Source organism: Acanthaster planci, linkage group LG04 (genome assembly GCF_054643075.1).
Source record: "Acanthaster planci isolate LZ-2023a linkage group LG04, COTS_SCS, whole genome shotgun sequence".
Lineage (NCBI taxonomy): Eukaryota > Metazoa > Echinodermata > Asteroidea > Valvatida > Acanthasteridae > Acanthaster > Acanthaster planci.
The window spans coordinates 7,568,036-7,590,407 of record NC_141780.1 but is presented as its reverse complement, the minus strand read 5'-3'; the positions used below and the strand labels follow the sequence as shown (position 1 = coordinate 7,590,407).

At 42.7% G+C, this 22,372-nt stretch overlaps 1 protein-coding gene across 6 annotated transcripts in view; it reads right to left on the bottom strand.

Moving 5' to 3' along the window:
- LOC110987729 (uncharacterized) overlaps positions 1–18,074 on the bottom strand; it is an 88,473-nt gene extending 70,399 nt beyond the window's left edge. For 3 of the 6 annotated variants that reach the window (XM_022250738.2, XM_022250739.2, XM_022250741.2), the window contains exons 1-2: positions 16,891–18,060; positions 10,522–10,765 (exon numbers count right to left, since the gene is read on the bottom strand). In XM_022250738.2, the coding sequence (XP_022106430.2) occupies positions 10,522–10,765; positions 16,891–17,117 (471 nt within the window). In that variant the 5' untranslated portion in view covers positions 17,118–18,060. Of the gene's footprint in view, positions 1–10,521; positions 10,766–16,890 lie in introns of all 6 variants that reach the window. The other 3 variants (XM_022250742.2, XM_087136296.1, XM_022250740.2) reach the window with 3 other exon arrangements.
- Between the last annotated feature and the right edge of the window lie 4,298 nt (positions 18,075–22,372).

Sequence of the window (22,372 nt, the reverse complement as noted above, 5' to 3'; positions counted from 1 at the left end):
CTCACTATAGTCAGTCAATCATTGCTCAGGCCTGGATGCCCTGCACGGTAAAACCAAAACCCTGCGACCACTCCTTCGGAAAAATTGGAACATGCAATATATGCATGTCTCGTTACTATGGCAATACCCTTCCCAACCTCCCATCTTCCCGTCCGACAGGACCGGTTCCTAACACCCTCTCGCAGGTCGATGACAACTCGCCTGTGATTCATACCCGTCATCGAGGTCAAAGCGCCGCTATTGGCACGGTTGCCGGTGTGGACAAGAAAAAAAAGTGAAGGTGAGATGAATTTTTAAACTCCGTCGGCGCATTCGACAAAAAGAAAAAAAAAAGCGGAAACGTGTGCACGTAAGCGCGTGTGCTGTTTAAAAGCACGTTATCGTCGAATCTACTCATAACCAATTAGCAGTGGTCTCATAGCAACTACAATATGCAAACGGAAAGTTTCGATGAACATTATACATTTATTATACGTTCCTAACACCCTCTGCAGGTCGATGACAACTCGCCTGTGATTCATAGCCGGAAAGTTTCGATCAAATAAAACGCTCCAATGAATTGCAGTTCTGCAGAAAAGCCACACATACAATCAGACGATAAGTGAACCTCTAAACCCATATTTATCTTACAATGTTATGATAATGATAACGTGTAAATAGAAATTTAAGTATAAGCTCCTTGAGTTTCCACATGTCAGTGGCGCCAAAAGCCACACATGCTTGAAAAATAAATGTCTGTTACGGATGTATCCATGCAAACCCTACCAAGACTTTGTACCCATGATCTGACAAGGTCCGGGACTGTCTCGTGTACTCACGCGCTTTTGAATCGCACCGTTGATTTAGTATTATTTGGAATCGACACCTGATCACACATTGTCAATAAAGTGAATAAAAAATCACGTAAAGCATTCACACTACCTCTTTAAAATAGTTGCTTAAAAGTCCAGCAAGGATGGGACATAAACTAGAGACGAGGGAATAACACATGGCAGAAATCGAACTAGCTCTGCATGGTCAGTTTCTTGTGTCTTTCGTATCATTTTCAGTCAGACAAAAGTTTGAGACTGATTTTGTTAGCGCAGTAAAACCATCTTTGAGACGTAGCTGGACTCATACCTGTGCATTGTGAGGTAATACCTGCCGCCCCGTTATACAGTAAGCCACAGTTGTTAAAACACAACTCTTTTCATGCTTTAAAGTCAGTTCTGGACCTTCTCGTGAAGGTGCGTTTACAGCGACATCAAATTTTGTTGCATGAGATCGGCATGTAAACTAAGCGCCGCCATTAAACATTTCATTCAGTGTCGACAAAAGTGCACAAATCACGCTTTCAAGCATTTGAGAATTGTTTCAGGAAAACTGGGAAGTTTCATGAACAGTGTGAAAGACATTAGCTAACAAAGTTAACTTTAGGAAGGCTTGGAGGGGATAAAAGGTGATATCATGGGAAAACGGTATTCAGGGGGTGGAGCCCGCCTGAGACGCTGCTCAAGTCGGAGTGAACGCATACTGTCCGAGGGTTGCAGAAGAACCCTGAAGCACAGATTCGAAGAACAAGACGCGGGGCACGGCAGTGAATTAAAGCCACATACTCGATCACCCACCTGAGAACAAGGACCCGCAAATGCCATGGCATTTAGTGTGAACTTCTGGACAAGGCTCACAGGGGGGTTCTTTGGATTCCAAGTTGAGACGAAAAGAAGCATGATAAAGTGTCACAAATTGAAAAGAAACGTGAAATCCAAATAGCACCAGGTGGTTTATGGTGAATGGTACACAGCGCCTACGGGACTGTACTCTGCATTGTCCCTAGACAATATTGCCATTGTGGTGGAAAAGGCTCAGTAATAGATATTTTGAGTCTTTTCCAAAGAGAAAAAAGTGACATTTAAAATATCATCTGCTTTGCGTCAGGACATGCAAATACATGTACCCTACTAAAAGCTGGATGCATTGCGCTTCGACCATTGAACTACGTTGTCTCCAGTTTTCATCTGATTATTGAATGATTCATGCAATGAATTGCATCTTTATACTCATCGTCAATGTATGTAAAATATTGGACATTCTCTTTGATGGTTACGAGTACTGAAAAATAACAAATAGAATTCTACATATACAAAATTGTACAACCTTTCCAGACATCTGGCACGGTTGCCATGATATCAATCAGAGGACACGGACTACATGTAATTACTAATGGTTTATTCTGTTGAAATGGTGAACCCCATATTACTCACTGACAACATTTCTGAGATAGGTTTAGTCGCTGTTTGGCGGACTCGGGATATTTTCTGTGTCGACAGTTCGTACTGTAGCCTTAGGATGAGACTAGAGTTTATGACTTGACTACCCTTCAATGTAATGCTAGTTCTTGTCCCTGCGCTTAATGAAGTAGACCACATGACCTATTTACGTCACCGTTTGCATTACACGATTGGGAGCGCACTGAAAATGCCCCTGCGCTCTGTTGCGAGCCGCACCCAACGCTCGTCGAACAACCAGGCATTTAGCTCTCCTTATATCGGCTGCAAATCGAGCTGTTTTCGAATAGTGTGTCCAAAGAAATCTCCCTAAGGAAAGGGGATTGTCTGTGGATCAGCTACGGTCAAACGTGACCCACTATTCCTAGGCTTCGACCAGCTGTTATTTGTCGGTGTCTACTGTCTCAACCGAGGGAAATACACTGGACAGCAAAAGAAACTTGCTACTTCTGTCAAAGGCCACACATAAAAATTCACTCCATAGAAATAAACAATTTCTGTACACTGGTATACTGTAATACTCCTTGCTAATCACATGCCCAAAGCAAGTGATTATCTTTATAAGAAAGAAGAAATTGACATGCACAGCAACTTGGTTACTGAATCAAAAGTCACACACAAAAGCATTCTCCACCATGTTAAAATGACCCATGAATGGACATTTTAAACGACCAATGACAAAGTGAACACCTGTTTTGTCAGAATGATGTGCATGAGTGGTTTCTGTATAGGGATGCCATCCTTACTCTGCATACACATTATTGAAAAGTAATGATGGTGACTTCTTTTTTTCGTCCTGTGACATTGATATCTGCGTAAAACTTACGGCTCATTCTGGGTGGGGGGGGTTGTTGCTCACATTATATTGCTGCCTGCAACATAAAACAACCTGCACACAACATCTCTACTTTAATTATAAGCGTCTTTGTGCGCTCAATTAAATAATTGGGTCTTACAGATAATCCTCCTTCCCCCATCCACGCTCAGGCAAAGACAACCCAAGAGGAACACTCTCGCGTGTTAGTAAAGTTGGCTTACTGCCACGCACACGCACAATAAATAACCATTGGAAAGACATTTAGTACAGAAAAATGTCAAAATTTATAGCAGTCAATTGTTGTACACAAACGAATACAATATTGAAGTTGAACCAAAGAGACATAAGAATACCATTTAAATTGGCAGAGCAAAAAATGCAGCAGTTAAAAATAAGGTTAACTGCGTGACACACAAAGGTCTTCTTACATCTGTTTCGGTAAAATAAATGTACTGCATTGCATTCACCCTTAAAAAGGGAGCCGTCTGTATCACTTCGTATGACGCTGAATTGCGCAGCCCTGCTTGCAGGTTTGGTTTCTCGACTATTTGAAACCGCCGCAAATCGCACAGACACAGTGGCTTCGAGCCTTGTTTGCATAAACACGGCGATATTATGGTCATCGATCCTTGGGAATGGAGACGGGACTTTTTCATTTTGCTATGATCGATAGTCCGCAGAATCGACCCAGCACACGGGAAAGCATTAGGCATGGCTGATACTTCAGCATCAACTGTGTAAACAAATACTTCTATCATTCAACCAATACCAGTCATTTGTATGAAGAAAGACTTAGCACTTCTGTCAGTTAACCCTACACAATTGTGAGCAGTGATTGCTTGGTCTTGAACAGAAGGTTAGATTGAGTTGGGCTAGTGCTACATCGGACTTAGACTGGGCTGGTTTACTTTGGGCTTTGTTAGGCTGGACTGACCAACATTGGGCTTGTTATCTTTACTGAACTGATCCGGTTTGGATGGACTGAGATGGGCTCAGATGGGTTGGGCTGGACTGGTCTAGGCCAGTCTTTAACGCTAGGGCGTTGTAAGTTTGTGATACTTTTTTCAATACACACAGATGTATATTTGGCAACATCTTAAACCCCTTTGACGAGGTTTACATTTCAGTCATGGCTCTTCACCGGCTCTGGGAAGGCCAAAGCCTCCCTAAACCACCGTTTTCAGCGCTTTAGCGCCATGCTGGAGAAACGTGTACTGTTTCAAAGACCGGCAACGTTATGACTTTTGCTTTAAAGTACTTCAATAAGCATGCATACACATTTGGAGAGAGGCTGGGAATGCTTCGTTATCAGAACCACGATAGGACTCCCCCCTAGGTTGGTGCAAGTCAACGCAGAAATCCTCTGCCGCTTTCACTTCTGTGCCACTCTAGAAAGGACGCCTCAGCTTCACTACTTGTGGCCACTTTGTGGTTCCGTTGAAGAATTGTGTACTGTACATGACGTACACGTCAAAAGAAGTGGACCTTATATCTTGATGCGATACCATGAAGCATGTTTCCTATAGTACGTATAAGACATGCGCTACAAAAAAGGGACCCAATCACAGTGAAGATGGCGTGAGCTTCAAAATACTGTTCCATACTGCCACCTTCAATAGAACGTGATTTGACCTCCTTGAAGTTGTGAAAACCCAGAAAGCTTGGAAGCAACAGATATAAAATACGCAGGCGCTTCCTGTCAAAAATACCCAGCTCTGTGGCTGACCTTCAACTTCTTGACTTCTTTGACTAGATGTCCATTATCTGCTCTCGGGAAAAAGTTACTGATCAAACTGAGTGCCACTGATGTTTCTGGCAGCTTCTGATGTGGTCAACTGGCGTTTTAACAAAAAGATGTTGCCAGATGTGGCACTGCTTCTCAGAGAGAACTGGGCCCGCAGCGGATGCAGGAGTGAGTTGGGAGAAAGCGACTTTTAGTCAACATCACAGGAATTCAAGCTCCTCGGTAGGTTTTATGCAGCATACATTGCTATTCTTGGGAACACTGCAGAGATTACAAAAGTGGACGTATCTAGACTCTTGGATAGAAGCAATTCTACGTGGAATTGCCTCCTATAGAACGATGTGGACCTACCCAGCTGTGCTTAGAGACGCTGTGTGTCAACTCAGAGAGAGAGAGAGTGATCCAGCAACGATATGGCTATCAGCACAGTCTGGCATCTGCGATCCAAAGGATGACGTGTGCCCTTCTCTTTATTTAACATATAGTATGAATACAGGGAAGACGAGAAGAGTATCCCTTCAATGTCGTTCACCCCCCCCCCTATTATACATGTAGAGGCTGGAACCAGATGACCGGCCTAACTGTGTTGTTGAAGGGTTATTTACTTGTGGACGAAGCCAATAACATTAATCTGGAGCACCATGGAGTACCAGTTTTGAGGTCTGTAAGCACAATGAAACTGAAGGTATGCAACACTGAGCACTGTGCTGGCACGCAGGCTTCATAAAAATGATGTTAAGCCTGAAGAGCTTTTGTGACATTGGGCAGCTGTTGCAGGTGTCAAGCTGGCTTCATCAGGAGACACTAGCTATACCAAGCGCCTGATCCAGAAGCCTTGCTGTGCAGGGCTCCCTTAAGGGACAGATAGGTTGTTATATAGGCCTAGTTACTTTTCACTGCACTGTGACCTCCATGTCATAGACGATTGCATTGCAGAAGGGTAGGAAACATGGCCAAAAATGTACACAAATCAATTTCAGGCTACGACCGTTTGCTTAGCATGCTTTCACGTTGTCAACCACTTTTCAGGTTAAAGGGTATAGCATCAATGAACCCGCAAGAGTGCTTACAGGGATGTCCATCAATTTTTATACCATTGCAAGCCAAGGCCTGTTAACATTTAATGGGATTCTCAAATTAATCCAAAATCATTGGAAATGTTGACTCCCAAGCACCCTTTAAATACCTCTGGAGTAATGTCCCTTGCAAAGCCTAAAACTGTCCACACATTCATTACCGCACAGCTGTTTTTCAAATAGATCACAGCAAAATGGTCACATGCATATTGAGGTGGTCAATATCGCAGGGCTGTAATGTCGACGCCGATCGATATTTGCACACAGCTACGTTAGCCAACCGGCCTAATTAGGGTCCCTCGGTTGGTGGGGGCACTGGTCGCTTTACGCTGGTAGTCGACTACCTCAATCGATTGGAGAGGACGTGTGAACATTGAATATGCCTGCGCGAAGAGAATCGGTAGACCGTGATAGACTCTAATTATGCCGGAGACTTCACTGGAGCGTGCTAATTTCTTGCGCCCTTATTAACCAGATCCTCCCTTGGATTGTGCAGACTTTAAACGCCCGCAGTCAGGAATTACAGAGAGGTATCTACATGAAATCGTCCAAGGGCGAAGCAAGGTCTTTAAAGTTTAAGGGAAAGAACGAATCCCAAATTTTAATGCATGATAATGTGAATGCCATGAACAACACCACACGAAAAGTTAAAGAGGTATGAAAGGGGCTGATTTCTTGTATCGACAATGGCAAAAATTATCAGGGTAGGACAATTTCGTTCAATTCTACCGAGCCTAAGTCTCGCCATGGCTGCGCTTGGCAACCAGTGAGTGGTATTTATTTCAAGTCAGGAAACAGAATCACCGCCCTGTGCCAACAACTGAATCATATTGAAATGGGTTTCTGAGAATCAAATTTGGGCCGGGTAAAATTAACTGTTGCAGGTCTCCGTTATTAGGCTTAGTAAAGAAAAAAATCTATAGCATCCGCGTTAAAAGGGGAAAAATGAGACGCTTCTCCTTTTCCCTTTTTTTTAAAAGATGGCTGCCACTTTGTGTTAAATTTCCGCCAACTGTGGGCGCTGTCACCGGTCAACGAGACAAAAGGGAAAAAAATGGGTTGCACAAGTAAAGTAGGCATATTTACGGTCTTGAAAAATAGTTTTAATACATAATTTTATAGCACAAACAGCATCCGCATACTGGGCACACACTCTTGCATATTCTCATGACAGCAGTCACACTGTAATGAATAAATGTTGAAACGTGTGTACAATAATGTTGGCATAATTATTCAGACTGGATTTGTAAATGACTTGGAAATGTGGGAAGGTGCAATGTGTCTTGATTTGCCTCGGTACGGCTAGATGTAACACACGGGTTTTGGGGAGATGACTGCAACCGCTTCCATAACTTGTGCGCGCAAGTCCTAACCCAGTCTATGGCACAGTAATATGAGCGCAGCCATATTACGTGTTTAGGTATTGCAAGAGCCGTCGCCTGTATTATGACCATGACGCGGGAACTGCCCCACAGAGTATAAAATTAGAAGTTCCTGCTGCCAAGTATTTTACATTCCAACAGATTGGTTGACATTATTTCGTGTTTTTTCACCTCATTTGTATGTGATAAAATGTAAAAAAATTCAGGTGACCTACAAAGGAAGTAGTTGAGGACGCTCCGAGGATGCAATATAAGTAAAACAGATTCTGCCATGTCTGATACCAGTCGCCCCGTGGACATCGAATTCAGGGCTGAGTAATTTCAGATCAACGAAAAACTGTACGAATATGGCATCTTTTTGTCTTAAAAATTAAACATTTGAATGCAAGGGAGAAGCTCACCGTATTCGGATTACCAGACAATACAGGGTAACCCTCCCCGGAAAAAGCCCCCTAAAAGTAACATTTATTTCACCACGAAACAATCGTCAGAAATGATTGCTTTTGGCATCAAATTAAAGCTGCGAGTTTTTATCTTTTCAAAACTGAGGACTTGATTAAAATTTGAGATGTCTTGCAGAGATGCTTTCAATTACAACTCATTTTTGCTGCGTCCATTGCACGTTTATACAGTGTATCTTGCAAGTGCACGAAGTCAGTGAATTCAAATTCTAAATTATCACACAAGTGTTTGGGTTCCTTACTTCTTTCAACTGCATCCGAGCTCTGAACTTGATGAAACCAATGTTATTTCCGAAGGCAATTGTTGTTATCACGGGCGATTCACGTGCGCCTCCAAGAGTTTGCAACGCGTTGACCAAACGCGCATTGGGTCGACAGATCTTGCGCGCTGTGATTGGTCAACGCGTTGCAAACTCTTGGAGGCGCACTATTGTGAAACGCCTGTATTGTTTGTGCAGTTTCAGAGTGCAATTAAAGCAGTTTCAGCTGAGCCTGTGAAAATTTACCTCAGTCAACTTGTGACAAGATGCTGATCTTATTTTCTCTTGCAGTATAACCACTTTGAACCATTTCAGGAGTCTGTCTGCTTGTGCAAAATACAAGAGGTTTTAACACAGCAGACCTCCGTTCAGGTTCAGTATCCTCATTTGAAGGCCTTTCCAATAATCCCATGTGTAAGGGTATTAAAGAGCTTTAACAAAAGCCGTTTATTTGCTCTGGTAAATCCCAGTGGACAGAACAAAAAGCACTTTTCATCATCAAATTTAAATGAAGTCTTCAGTTTGGAAACGCTTATACCCCAAGTCTAAATTTGATATAAAAAAAACTCCAGACATTCATGTTCGGCTAAAATGTAAGCTACTTTTGGTTGATAATAGGGTTTTTTGGAAGGGGGTGAGGCGGGGATCATCCTACACGATCCTCTTTGACGGTTCTGTAGAGCGACATCTGGATGTTTGTCCAGGTAATAAAACCCATGGAAATTTACGTGCAGGACAATATGCAATTCAGGAGCACAGCTCCAGGCTGAATATCTGTCTGTATCTCACACTATAGACGGTTATCAGTGTGTATGCAATCATTTCACTTTCCAATTCGGAAATGGTACGAGTTACCAGTTCTTACCAGGCTTACTATAGTAAACCATCTTCCCGTCACTCCTTGAGCAAAGGAGCCACCCCTAATCTAAGACATGACATCGCTTGCAGTGTACCACTGCAGTCAATAAGGCTGAATTACCCGATCGTTCCCGGGGCACACTGTTTCCCGATTTCGCACATGAAAACGCACAGTGTCTCAATAGGTAAAACGTCTCTCGCTCTAGTCTGGGGGCGAACATCACATACTGCCAACATTTCATATCAGGCATACCTGTCCAATTTTTTAAAAAAATTGCGCAGCGTTTTGATTGATCCTGAAAAAGCGACTACTCGCGTGCAGTAAATATAGTAACAAAAATAACAGGACATAATTTGCTATCAGGACAAGGTGAAATGAAAAGAAGACAAAATTAGCACTTGACGAATAACACACATCTTTTTTTCATTACTATATGAGGGCTATGTGAATCCGTTTAAGACTCCAGAGGGAAGATGCCGGGGTGATCTGGGCGGGTTTCAAGTTCTCGGAATCTCAAGGCACCATAATGATTTAAGATTATTTCAAAAATCATTCCAAAAATATATCCATGTCAAACCTATCTAAGACGACATATGGCTAAGTCACACAACAGTGATACGAAAATGAAGCGCGTGGCATGCAGTAACGTGTAGCGAATACATCCCAGCAGACAGCTCCACATCATTTCACAAACATTACGTGTGGACTTGCACTTGTTCAAGCTTCTTGATGTAAATTAGCCTTGGTCGATGCGTGCAGGTGGACATATTGTCAATTAAGGCGATAATGTCCGGCGCCAACTCAAGCGTTCGTTCGGGTATTCAGTAACAATATTAATCCAACGCAGATCTGTTTTCTTTGAGTGGGCCAGGGGAACCTGAATTTGAGTGTTGGAAGTCTGGTGTTATTGTTTCTTTTGGTTTCGGTTACAGTGAAATTGTTGAAGAATCTGACAAAAACTCCATTAGTTGTCAGGTCAATATACGCGGCGCACCGTCATGATTTGTGAAAGCTTCGCGAATCTATCTTTGTCCTTTGAATTGACAGGCACCTGCCTCTGTTAGTGACGCCATGGTTCCCGGACAAACACAGTCGCCAAAAATTACCGATGCCACAGTTATGAACCCAAAGAAGGTGCTGTTTCCACATTAAACTGGAGACAACATTGTGAGAATTGGCGTACTCTCGTTGACTGCGTGTGCCTAATTAAAACCCCTCACATCAAGTCATTCATTTGTCCTTTACGGCTTGCACACGTATTTCAAATATTAATGCATTCCAAGCATGGGCATATTAAAAGCATATTTCAAGGGCTCTGGGGATACTCCGAAGACTCTTGACATCAATCTGTTCTTGTTGCAAGTCCTAGCTACTTCACTCAGGCGCCCATGAAAAATGGATGGCTATCGTGAAATAAATACTTCACGGGAAAGTTATAAAAACAGTGGAAGTGGATACCACAGTTCATGCAATAAATGGAATCGACTCATGGATATGATTACCACAAATGGTAGATCCGCGTATTTTACACCTTCCCAGCATGTCGATATTTTTATAGGCCTACGCAAGAATGAAACATAATTACATGTATTATGACAAAGGAAAAATAAGGTTTAAAAAGGGCTTCACACCAGGGAAAACAAAGTGTGACTTACATCGGACATTATCGCTGGTGCGTAAAATCCACACTGGAGGCAGACTACCCGATCGCAGTCCCCGCACGGCTGCCCCTCCTGTGCGGAGCCGGGCTGGGGGTCGGGTACCAGCTCGGTCACGTGGCATATGGGACAGAGGTCACCCTGTTTGGCTCCTGCGCCCGCCTCGGGTTCCGTAGTGGCGGCGTTGGACGCTCGTTGGAGGACGGAGGCGGCATAGTTTGAGAAATCGTCCTCGAGGTCCCTGAAAATGTACAGTTAGAGACAGTCGAGTGAGATTAGTGTGCCGCATTAATTTCTACCTTTTCCTCAGAAACGAATTGTTGGATTTTAGAGTCAAGTCTATTTGCACGAAGTGGATCATATCGAGTCAGTAACCTTTTGCACCGGAGTCGAGTCGAGACAAAACTTGCGACTCGAGTTAGATTCGTGTACAAACTCCGTTTCTATAGAAATGGTGAAATTATACAAGCACATTCTTCATTGTGAATAGAAAAAAACCTCATGTTATCAGTGCACCGGTAACGTTTTCAACATTCAAATCATGTCAAGTGGCATAAATTCACAATGCGCTTCATATCATTGAATTAAATAGTGCCTGAATTGTCACGTAAATGCATGTACGTACCTAGATCGTGTATTTTGGGGGTACCACAAGTCGATCCTTCTCTGGTCTGTGGTCATATGACGAAAGACATATTATCTTATCTATTTTGCGGTGTTCGTTATAACGTATGTGTTGCATATGTGTGAGAAATACCACGACCTTTTTCTCTAAACTCCGCAAGGACACCCGCGAAAACTTTACCTACAGTATGGAAATACAGGTCATCCATCGTCTGCCAGTTCAGTTAGGTTAACAATCGTTTGAAAACATTCGGTGCCTGACTTACAAACCATCATGAACATGGAAAGTGACAGAGAACGACATTATTTTAGAAACAAAGTTGATTTGCTCCTTTCAGAAAACCTTCTTTGCTTGCAAACTTCTTATTCTGGCACTATTATCCTGTTTTTAGTTTGTGTTTTTCCTTTTGTCATTAATTAGTGTTTTTACTGTGTCCGTTTTAGTCAACCTGCTTGACGATTCTGTCACCTTTTCACGTTGTTCTACCGAATCCATGATGTGTCACAAGGGCTTCCGTATGTTACGGGGAAGGGTAGATCTGACCCATTTTGACGGCTGCCCTGCGTTAGTCGACCTACAATCGACCGTAAAGAACAACTCATCCTTTGGTATTTACCTATCAAGTTCGCCACGAAATGACAGTGCACGGTGCCACACGGGAGAGTTCTGGACGCACGAATCCTGGTCTTGATTCTGTTTTTTTTGACGACGATCATTCCACCGGAAACAACGGACGGTTGATGGCGGTTTAAGAGCCGTGTTAGATGGGTTTGGTTCCCACAAATTCATGCAAGACACGGCCGCGGAAAAAGAGGTGCGTGCGGCTGACGTGCATTTTGAGCAGCATCAATGCCGTTTGCGTAGGCGGCAATCTATGCCCGTTCCCCCAGGCAAACTGGGAATGTCACCGGACCATGATGTAGTCTAGATTGTGGAGACCAGCCTATTTTAGAGGAACGCAAAGTCTGCCTGAGTTTAAACGGACAATGATCTTTATTTGGGTTTACGCAATGCATAGCTCTGTGAAACCAAAATGCCTCAGTGTAACACTGCGCTAATGCGTAATACAGGGTGGATACGAAAGTTAAATCCACAACGCTGTAATTTCAGTAATATTAAACGTCCAAAGTGTAATGGAATTGACCCCTAATCCTTCGAAACTATAACAATTAACCTTTGAAAAGGAAGCAAAAGGTAGCACAATTTAAAACAGTACATGTATGTCCATAAATAGTTGAGGGTAAATGGCTGGACCGATTTTTACATATATTTTTAGAGTAGAGTAGGCAGTTGTCCAAGGATCATTGCCAGGCCGAGTCCTCTTTTGCGTATGTTCATTGACCTTACATAACCGTCGTCAAACGGTTAAAATTCTTCCTGAGCTGCTCCGACTGATATATCTGAAGTCAGGGCTTACGCAAAGTAATCTCTCAGATTAAAACCTCCATCCTAACGTCCACGACAAGGCGTTTAGAAGTCGACACTATGGCTAAAGACAGAATTGCTTGTGGGCCGTACGAAGTGGTCCATTGATAAAATGTTTGCAAAAAACAAAGTACAACAAATCTTTGAAGCACTGTCGTTATCATTGAAGGAGCACAAATACAGCCTACGTAGACCAATTTTTTTTGACGAGATGTTCATGTTGCATTTACGTTTTTTTAAATTTAAAACTAATAAATAGTTGAACTTTGAACAAGGTCGATGAACCAGCGGGGACGAGCCTTGACAGATTCCTTGCTCAGATTTGTATGCTGAGGTCCAAAAAAAGGTAAATTAAAGTGATGTTACTGCAACCGGCCCTGCCCTTCTCTTTTTGCCTCTAACACTGCATTCAAGATGTTACTTTACGGTTATTTCTTAATTCATGCAGTCCCTATAACTCCGGGGCTTAACAAACGAAATGTACATGAACAATGATTCACTTTAACACCAGTTAGGCTCTGGGTATAGGCAAGTTACACACGAGCCCAACGGACGTTTGAATATGTCAAGCAAATCAGCGTTGCATCTTTTTGTGCCTTCAATGCAGGAGACTTAACTGGTCGTGTTGGAAGTCGCGACACATGCAATCTGGAGACTCGTGTCACAAAGTGGACTACTAAGTTAGGGAAGTCAAACTTATCACAGAAAAAAACGCGCAAAATAGAAATAACTCGTCTCATTAATTCTTGCATCTCTCTCGGAAAAATATCATAAATCAAACCCAAAAAAAAGAAAAAGAAGAACGAACAATACTGAGCTCAGCATTCCCCTTGAATCAACAGAATGCACGCGTTTACATGGCACAGCCATTAAAACTCGTAATGGTGGTAAGAGCATTGAACAAGGACGTACAAGGGTTCACTCCCACTTTCACCTCCCATGGAGTACTTCCAACACGGGAAAGTTTCCCCCGTCATGTTTTCTTTGCTTGAGGTGCCTCACGTTCAATTACAGGAATTGCCGTACCGTTGTAAAGGTCCGATCGAGTTGGCAAGTTGTGACGTCACAGGCAGGTGCATATCTTGGCGCAAGCCTTACACCAGCGCGGTCTCGCGTCCATAAAGTCCATCGATCCCTGTGTGAGCGTGGGGCGGGGGGGGGGTTGTAGCGATAATATTATCCCGGTCGGGTAACAGAGGTCCAGGTGTAAATACGATGGTCGGGATGGACGCCAAGGCTAGGCAGCACATTGTTTTATGTGATCTTGGGAAAGTGGAGAGAATAACGTGGTTGGTTGTGGTAGATAATATTGCAGGCATTTGTCATCCTTCGATTCTATAAAATTGCCGACGGGAGAGGAACATCGCGGTGTTATCTGGGTAAAAGTTCTCCCGAAAATGACATCTGCTTCGTGGCAAGTCTGTTACGTTGGACTAGGACAGGAGAGTGATCCGTGCATCGAAAAGTATCTTGTTTAGAGTTTTTATTGTTGTTTTGTTCTGTTTGTTCGTTTTCTTCCTTTTCTTAAGCTACTGTTGAGTGGTAGAGTAGAAATACCCGGAAATGATTTCAAAAGCTTTCACATGTTTGATGTGATTTGATATGCAGCTTAGCTTACGCGCCCACAAAGCCGCGACAGCAACATCACATTTCTCATACACATCCTCGCGCCGCTTGTTTTTTCTGATGTGCATAACATTTGGCCGCTGGCGTTCCGCATAATTATTACGGGAACTCTTCACTCGCCACGATGCCATGAAAACCGTCACCAGGGAAACGATTTACACCGCGCATAATGAACGCTGATGAAATTTGACAGTTCGTAGTAGTTCTCGGTTCACTGCACGATTACACCGTGTATCCGCCATATCGTTTCGTATTCCGTCGCATGATCATTCTGGTGTTGGTATTGTGCACCAAGATTAGGAGCTGCTTTCGCAATGAAAAAAAATCACCAATCATGCCGTGTAAAGACAAGAAATGTCATGATACCAATACATCTTTGACTATAATTATTATAGTTGTTAATAACAATACAGAGTCGGGCAATAATATAGTCATTGCCAGTTTTTTTGCATGAATTTTCTTCCGGAAAGAATCAGAGCACACTCACCGAAATGTAGCATTTCCAAATCGTGTGCTGGCCCTCCATTAAAAAAAAGCCCCAAGTATATTTACACTTACACTTATTTACACAGGATATTCACACGTAAGCCCAACATTATTCATACCGTTTGAAACATGTGGCAGTTTGCTATTTTGTTAAAACATTTAAACCGGACTGATGGTCAACCCAGGCACACAAAAACTAGCATTTTCTGGGCAAAGATCTAAGCTTTTGGTTGTCGACTCTATGGTCTTTTGGCTGTAAATTCTATCTTAGCAGAATAAGTTGGAATGGACATGAATATATTTGCGCTTAACTGTACATTCGCAAACACCTAAATTCCTCCAGTGAGAACCTATCCTCGATGTGCCTTTTAGCGACAAGCATCTACCGCAATTGGAATTAAAATAAATTGCAAGCTCAGGCAAGGACATGTCCACAAAGGCCAAGATCGAACAACCGAGCAACCACGAATCTGATTGGTTTACCATGCGGCTGAGCAATTTCATATTGATCTGATGAACTCCAGCTAAAAAGCTCGCTATGGTTGAACACAGTGCATCTTATCAATTATAAAACTCACTGCGTGTTGTGATACTGCTGAAAATAACACTAATTAACGTAGCTACAGCAGCATAAAACCGACAAATCGGCATTCTAACACTGGTTTGCAAAGGCAGCAGGAGGGAGTGACACAACTAGGGTTATTATGTGCGGGCCCGGGGCACCCGGGGGTGCACACATTTTTTTCAAGGGGGCACCAAAGGACAATGAGCTGCAACAGAAGTTGTTTATGGATTCCAAATGGGGGGGGCTCCCAGGGTAACAGGCATTCGGGGGGGGGCGTGGCCCCCGTAGTTACGCCACTGAGGAGGGACCGCACTGACATTTATCAAAATTTCACCTTAATTGTACGCCTCAAAAAGACGTAGGGTATGAGTGGACTTAACGACTTTCAGCCACGTTGGTAAAATTGTTCAGTAATTTTTTTTATGGTTCGTGATGAAATGTGTGATGAAAAGAAAACTTTCTCGAACCATCAGCGGAACCCTCTCCCCAAGAAAAGCACCCCAAAAGCAAACAAAAGAAGACAGATAGAAAAAGCAATAACAAAGCAAAAACAAACAAAAAGCTGCAGGTTTTTTTTCAATATAGCGGAAAAGCTAATTTACCGTGACAAAGTTGAACATTCTTGGCTGACTTTGCATAATTATTACTATATAATGTCGCGAAACTGAACCCGAGTGCTCGCAAGTTTTTAATATGACATCGAGCAGTAATACGCTTTACGCCTGCCGAATAATTAATGAATACCACATCATTAATCTTATACTTACTATTTGCATGATGTTACTCTACTAACACCTTGCTAATAATTATGCTTATTTGACGCAACTTTCCTTCTTTTTCTTTCTCTGTGATAATAAACTGGCAATTGGGACAGCTAGACTTCATGGGCAAAACAAGCCAAACCCGGTTAGAAACGCACGTACTCTCGTGTTAAAATACATGTCCTTCAGTTGAGCAGGCAGAGGACGTGTTATTTACTCTAACGCAGAGGTACCGACACGGAGTTGGAAGGTGCACTTTTCTTATTAGCTCAAACTTTCTATACACGGTAGAAACGGTGACAGACAAAAAGCCTTGGTACAATATTATACGAGGTATACTTGAGTACCGCTGATTATCTTGATTTCAATAGTTATTTCGAAGACAAAAGTATACAGTTAAGCGTAAGAAATATGTCAGGTTGGGAGGCCTTGTTTACGGAGTGTCTCGAAGTACGATGGGTTATTAGCAATTAGTTGCCTGTTTAAGTATAGTTAAATTCATATTTGTCATGAATTTGATACATCGAATTCTACAAAAATTCAAAATACATGTATACCACTTCGTACGTAATGCACGGTGTCGTGTTCTAATATTGATGAGGACTTACGCGCAGGCAACGTCCTCTGCATGAGGCTTTGTCATCGAAAGGTTCGCTTTTATTTCTGTTGACTCGGGCGATGTCTTCCTAGACTAAAACCGGAAAAGGCAGTAAGTTCCTCAGTACTTTTGACCTTCGTGGTATGATGTGGTATCTTCCACAACATGGAGCATCTGAGCGGTGGTTGTATAGGCTTTTGGTGTTGGACCAAAATTTTAAAGTTGAATAGCATTTTTGTTTTTCATCTTTCCATTCTTTTTCTTTCCTTTTTAAACTAACCTGACACGTCTTTCATCCCTCGCCTGTAAGTCTCTAGCCCTGGCCAAGACAGACAAGATATGCGCCCTTTCCTGCTCTGTTAGGTGGCTCAGGTCGGCCTCCGGGGGCTCAATCGGAATGTTATTGCCCCTCCGGGTTGGCCGCATCCTGGCCGACTGTTCGGACATCACACTCAAAGAGTCGTCGGTGTAGTAGCTGTCGTCCTCCTGACTGCTCAGGTTGCCCATGCTGTCAGGCTCGGCCCGACGACCATTGCGTGTTTCAGACGCAAAGGCTCATTGTGGACGGAGGCAACGCGAAGTTTTGTAAAATGAAGGCGTGTGAGGTGAAGAGTATTGAAAAAGGCTATTTATAAGATACTTAAATCCAACCTCCCTTGTTCATTGGATCAGGTCCTCTCGATATTCTCAGCAGTGGTTCAAAATTAATGGCGACGCCAATAATCACGTAAAGAAACACTATTCAAAACGAAGCAATGAGCTCCAACCATTGGGCAATCAGCAAACGCAATCGTTTCACTGGGCGGTAGTGCCGCAAGAGTGTAATTAGTCAATGGATGCAGCATCAGCGCCGCACGGCTCGAACATCAGAAACTCAATACAGTAGCAATCTTCAACTTAGATGGAGAAGATCGGGCTAACATTTTCCTCTAGTTTTGGGGCAGGCAAGAGCACACTTACGACCACCTGTGTTACACATCCGAACGGTATGCGCGCGGAAACGACACATGGACCACCGAGGCGAGTGAACGTACACTTCCGTAAATGCAAGTCATAAAATAAATCCACTTCCTTGGCATTCAAGAAGGAGCATCTCTCGGCAATCTCCCGATGGCGTCTTAAGTAGCTGCGCTATCCACGGTAATGCCCTCCTCCCCTTTCTCCTCCCTTGCCGTCAGTGCTAGTCATTAGTGCAGCCATCTTCCTTCTTGGCGAGAGATGCACTCCTCATCAGCATGCATGATGCTGCAATGCGATGCATCAAGGGCAACCGCGAAAAATACGCCGTCGTGTCATGACCACGCATGGTAATGAGGCGGCGTTGTATTCAGGGCGCATTATGCAGACCGCGGACCATCATCCCGGCATGGGATGTGATCCGTATAGTGCTGCGTGATGCTTGCAGAGGAAATTGCCTGTGCTCTCTCCTCCCCTCTTCCCTTCTGGGAGTGAAACATTAAGGTCAGGGATCGGAACGATCCATTGTAGATCGGAGGTGCTCAGCGGAGCCAACCACTTGTGAAATTTACGAGCAATTATGATTTGTTGCGCCAAGTGAGGCGTATGTGGTGTTCGCGTGCTGAACACTGCCAGTTAACATTATTCATGATGAGAGATGACGGTGTCTGTGTGGATTTTTCGCAAAGATTTAACCTACAAGTACATTCTCAAATGTAGACGTATCGGACAAAGAAATTCACTACGGCTTGCCAAGGGCATTCCAAATCACAAGAAGGTAGCTATTCTTCTAAGGAGGTGCAATTCTTCTATTAATGGCTAGTGCGGAAATGGACCGCCTTGATTGGTTGGTTTAACAGAACTTGACGAGGGTCACAGATAATTCCAACGTTTGCAGTTGGATACAAAAGATATCACGTTGTGCGGTCAACAAATTACCACTTCACTGAATGACAGCGGGAAAATCACATCCCTTTTATGAATTACATGTCGTTAGAGACACTCGGTGCTTGCTGGACAAAATCTTCAAAATTGAGCACAAGGTCAAGCACCAATTATAGGGTGCCTGAATAGGGTCAGAATTTGTTCATCCTTTCGTAAAAACAATCGTGGTGATGCATGCATATCCACAGTAGAGTCTAGAGATGCCTTTATTCCTTCATTATGCACACCACGAAAAGAAAACATTTCTACTGAACTAAAATTAACATTCAGAGTAAGCCTATTTACACAACAGCGATTAACGTTCACACCTTCGAGATTAATGCGATTAGAATCCGAGCATGGTTGAACTTGAAGTAAGCGACACTGTAGCTAACCTGACTCTCGTTCACACAAAAAAATGAACATGGCTTTCCTCTCGAGCTAATCCAGCCTTTCCTTTTGAAAAATGACGAGGAGCGGATCTTGCTCTGACTCGTTAGCCATGATTAATGACTTTATGTTAAACACCTGTGCAAGCAGCGTGCACTGACTGACTGTACCGAGCAGAGGCTCATTAATACAGTCCGCAAATTCGGTTGCTACAACTGGGGGTATTGCGACATTTCGAAACGGCACAATTAAAGTTGACGAACGTGATCATTATAATGATGAAAACAATACACACGTTGGCTGGCAAATGCATTGAAATGTTGTCTGAAAAAGACTTTGTCACAGCAGGGTATGAAAGCAGTTTTTTCAGTTTGCAAATTTAAGTTGAAAATGTCTGCGGCTGATTTGTCAACATTATTTTAGAGGGTCAACAGATACCGTCAAAAACAGACTGTAATGTTTTCTGCCTTTTGGGGGGTGATTCATACTCAACGTGGCGTTTCTATTCTAAAATGTATTTTCTGTCCTCCCGAGGATAGCTCATCAATGTTTATTGTGAAAATAACTTGCTTAGTATAATTCTTCTGTGCATAAATGCTTGGTGGAAAACATCAGAGTCTCTCTTACGTAGAGATGATCCCCTAAAAAGGTTCCAAGCTTGCAATCTTTGTTGTAATTTCACAGTTTTATCAAGTGGAGCATTTAATTAAAAGGTGACGTATTATTCCATTGAAGCTATAATCTTTGCTATTTCTCAGACATATTTCACATGTCTCTTAAGAAGGACATGAAAAAAGTGGGTCCTATTTATACGTGAAACATTTAGGGCTAAGCATCGTGAATCTCACTCGACTAGCTGTTAAATCATATAAGTGTATGATCGTCGGAGGTGTTCATTTTTGTTGGTTGCTGCGCGACCGCAACGCACGCATTTAATAGTCGTTTGTCAACCAGCGAAGTGCAGGTCCTACCAGAGGAGCCTCCGTTGCTGGGAAAATTGCGCTCTCTCTTGGTCGCGCTCGGGGTACATAAAGATATGAACTTGCTTAAGTCAAAAGGATGAATGGTCTTTTTCATTCATATATAGGGTTGTATGTGATACACAATGAAAATTTAAAACACGTTCCAAGTATCACGCAGCTGTGATATCCACTTACACGTCAAACACTAAAACCACTGCATCAGAAAAGCAGTCCGATATTTTATCCTATGCTAATGGATATTTCGGCTCAAGAATTATAACTTGAGCCACTCCAAATCATTTGGATGTATTTTCACTCTTGGTAATGGTAGGCAAACAAGTTTCACGATGTAAGGTGAGACACCAACGTTCAGTGGGCCCCTCAACCACCCATTCACAACAAAGACACACATTGCCAACCATCATAGCGGAAGCGCTCTCTTAAAACGAGTACAGGTTTCCGTACGGTGAAGCCACTGCAGTGACAGCGGCGCTCACAATTCATCCTAGGACACGACTGTCTTCAAATAGATTAGACTGCACGAGTTATTAATGACCATTGACATAGGCCCCTGTAATTGGCCCATTCAGCGAGGTTATTAAAAGGCTGTTTTGTACTTGGTGCGAAAGTGAACCCGAACGCGAGAGTATGACTTTAGATCAATTATTCGTTCCGCGAATTCGCAAAAAATGAAGAAACTTCAACCCAACGAATTTCGCTGCAAATGTTGTGTGACGTCAAACTCGCTTTGTAAACTGTGGGCCAAGTATCCATCAACAGCGCCCTCGATTCCGAATTCTTTAACTTTTTTCCAAGCATTATATCATCTTCGTTTCGATCATTTATTATCAGCAACTGTTTCTGTTCAGCAATACAGACAAACTGTAGCTCACTTCATTTTGATCGAGGAATTTAGAGGAATCAAGTTTTGTCCATGAGAGATCGATTTGGACTCTGGAGTATTAGGCTGAGTTTGGGCGGCTTGTTCTCGAATGTTCACGAACAGCTTGATTCGTTGTTCTTGGGTCAGCCGCTCGAACGCCGGGAACATACAACCGGTTGTCGCTGACAGTGACAAGTAACATTCAATATGGCGGCGTCCATGTACGTTATTCGAGAGTTAATGTTTGGATAACTAGGTTGAATTCTTTTATATTTAACCAGGAACTTTCTTTTTTTATGTTACGGGAAATTATCGATATTAATTTTGCAAAACTTCCTGTTGTCTCTAGCTTTGTAAGTCATCTCTCTTCTTTTTGCAGTTGTTCAAAAATCAAAACCTCACGAGTTTTTCTGTGTGTTCCTGTTAAACCCTGACGAGGAGGTGGTGTGTGATCCTGTTTAGAGAACAGTGTTCTTGAGTCGTGTTCCCACCGTTCGAGTGCGGGAACAAGAAACCCGTGTCAAGAACAGGCAACTCGAACTCGACCTAAAACAAGAAAAAAAAATTGATGGGGGCGCTACAAGAGGGACGTGTGCACAAGAAAAACGCTATTGGCAACAGACTCGTCTGTGACAACCAACCAAAAGCGCACGCTTAATGTTACAAAAAGCCGTTCCTTGTGAAATATTGTCAGCTGAAAATAACACAGCTGTTAATTGCATTGATTAATAAAAGCAAATAAGACCAGAACAGAAAAATGAACCCGCTTGCTTGTTTTTCTCGTTACCACAAGTTTATCCAGAATGTACATGTATTTTGCTTCTCATATTCTTTACACACAAAGCACTGAGGAATCATGCTGATCTCTGCTGAGACATTTATGCACTCACAACGAGAAAAGCTACTTGGTGAAACTAATCCTGACCGTTCCTTACAGCAGCACAGGCCTATATTTTATGGTTTGAGCTACTCTTCGAAAATTCTCAAGCCAAGTGTTGCAAGCCATTCTCAACTCAAGTCAACAGGCTTATCAAATGAAGATTCCAAAAGCCATTCCGGCACAGTGACCTGCTAATGATTAATCTCCATTTTGTTTGACTTGCCCTGAGCTTTTATGTATGTTTGACTTTTCTTTAAACATTAAAATTTTGTTTCTTAGTGTAAGTACAGTAGTGAAAACGTACTGAGGGAAAGGTTGTTTTCCCTTGTCTATGGCAGTTTAAATGCACTGAAAATACTTTCGCAGCGCATCAGCAAAACAAATTTTTACACAGGTATAGATGACAGCATGCAGAACTATAGGAGTTCGTGGCACAATACTCTCGCTGAATCGATCATACACTATACCACTGCATTCAAAAAGCATAATGTGGTGCGACTGTTCTAGACATTACAAATAATCACCAACTTAAGGATCTATCGGCCTCGACAATGTTTTAGAGTTTTATTTAAATTATTTATATCCATTATTTTGCATCGTAAGAATAGAATTTTTGTCGCCTAAGCATTATCCACGATGTCGCTGGAGAAACTTCCGGGTGAACAAAAAGTCATAGCTCTGGTTTTGTGTTCGCCTGTGCTGCCAACATTTAACGGTTGTCTAGTAAAATAGCCATGGTGTCACATTGTAAAATACGATTGGAATT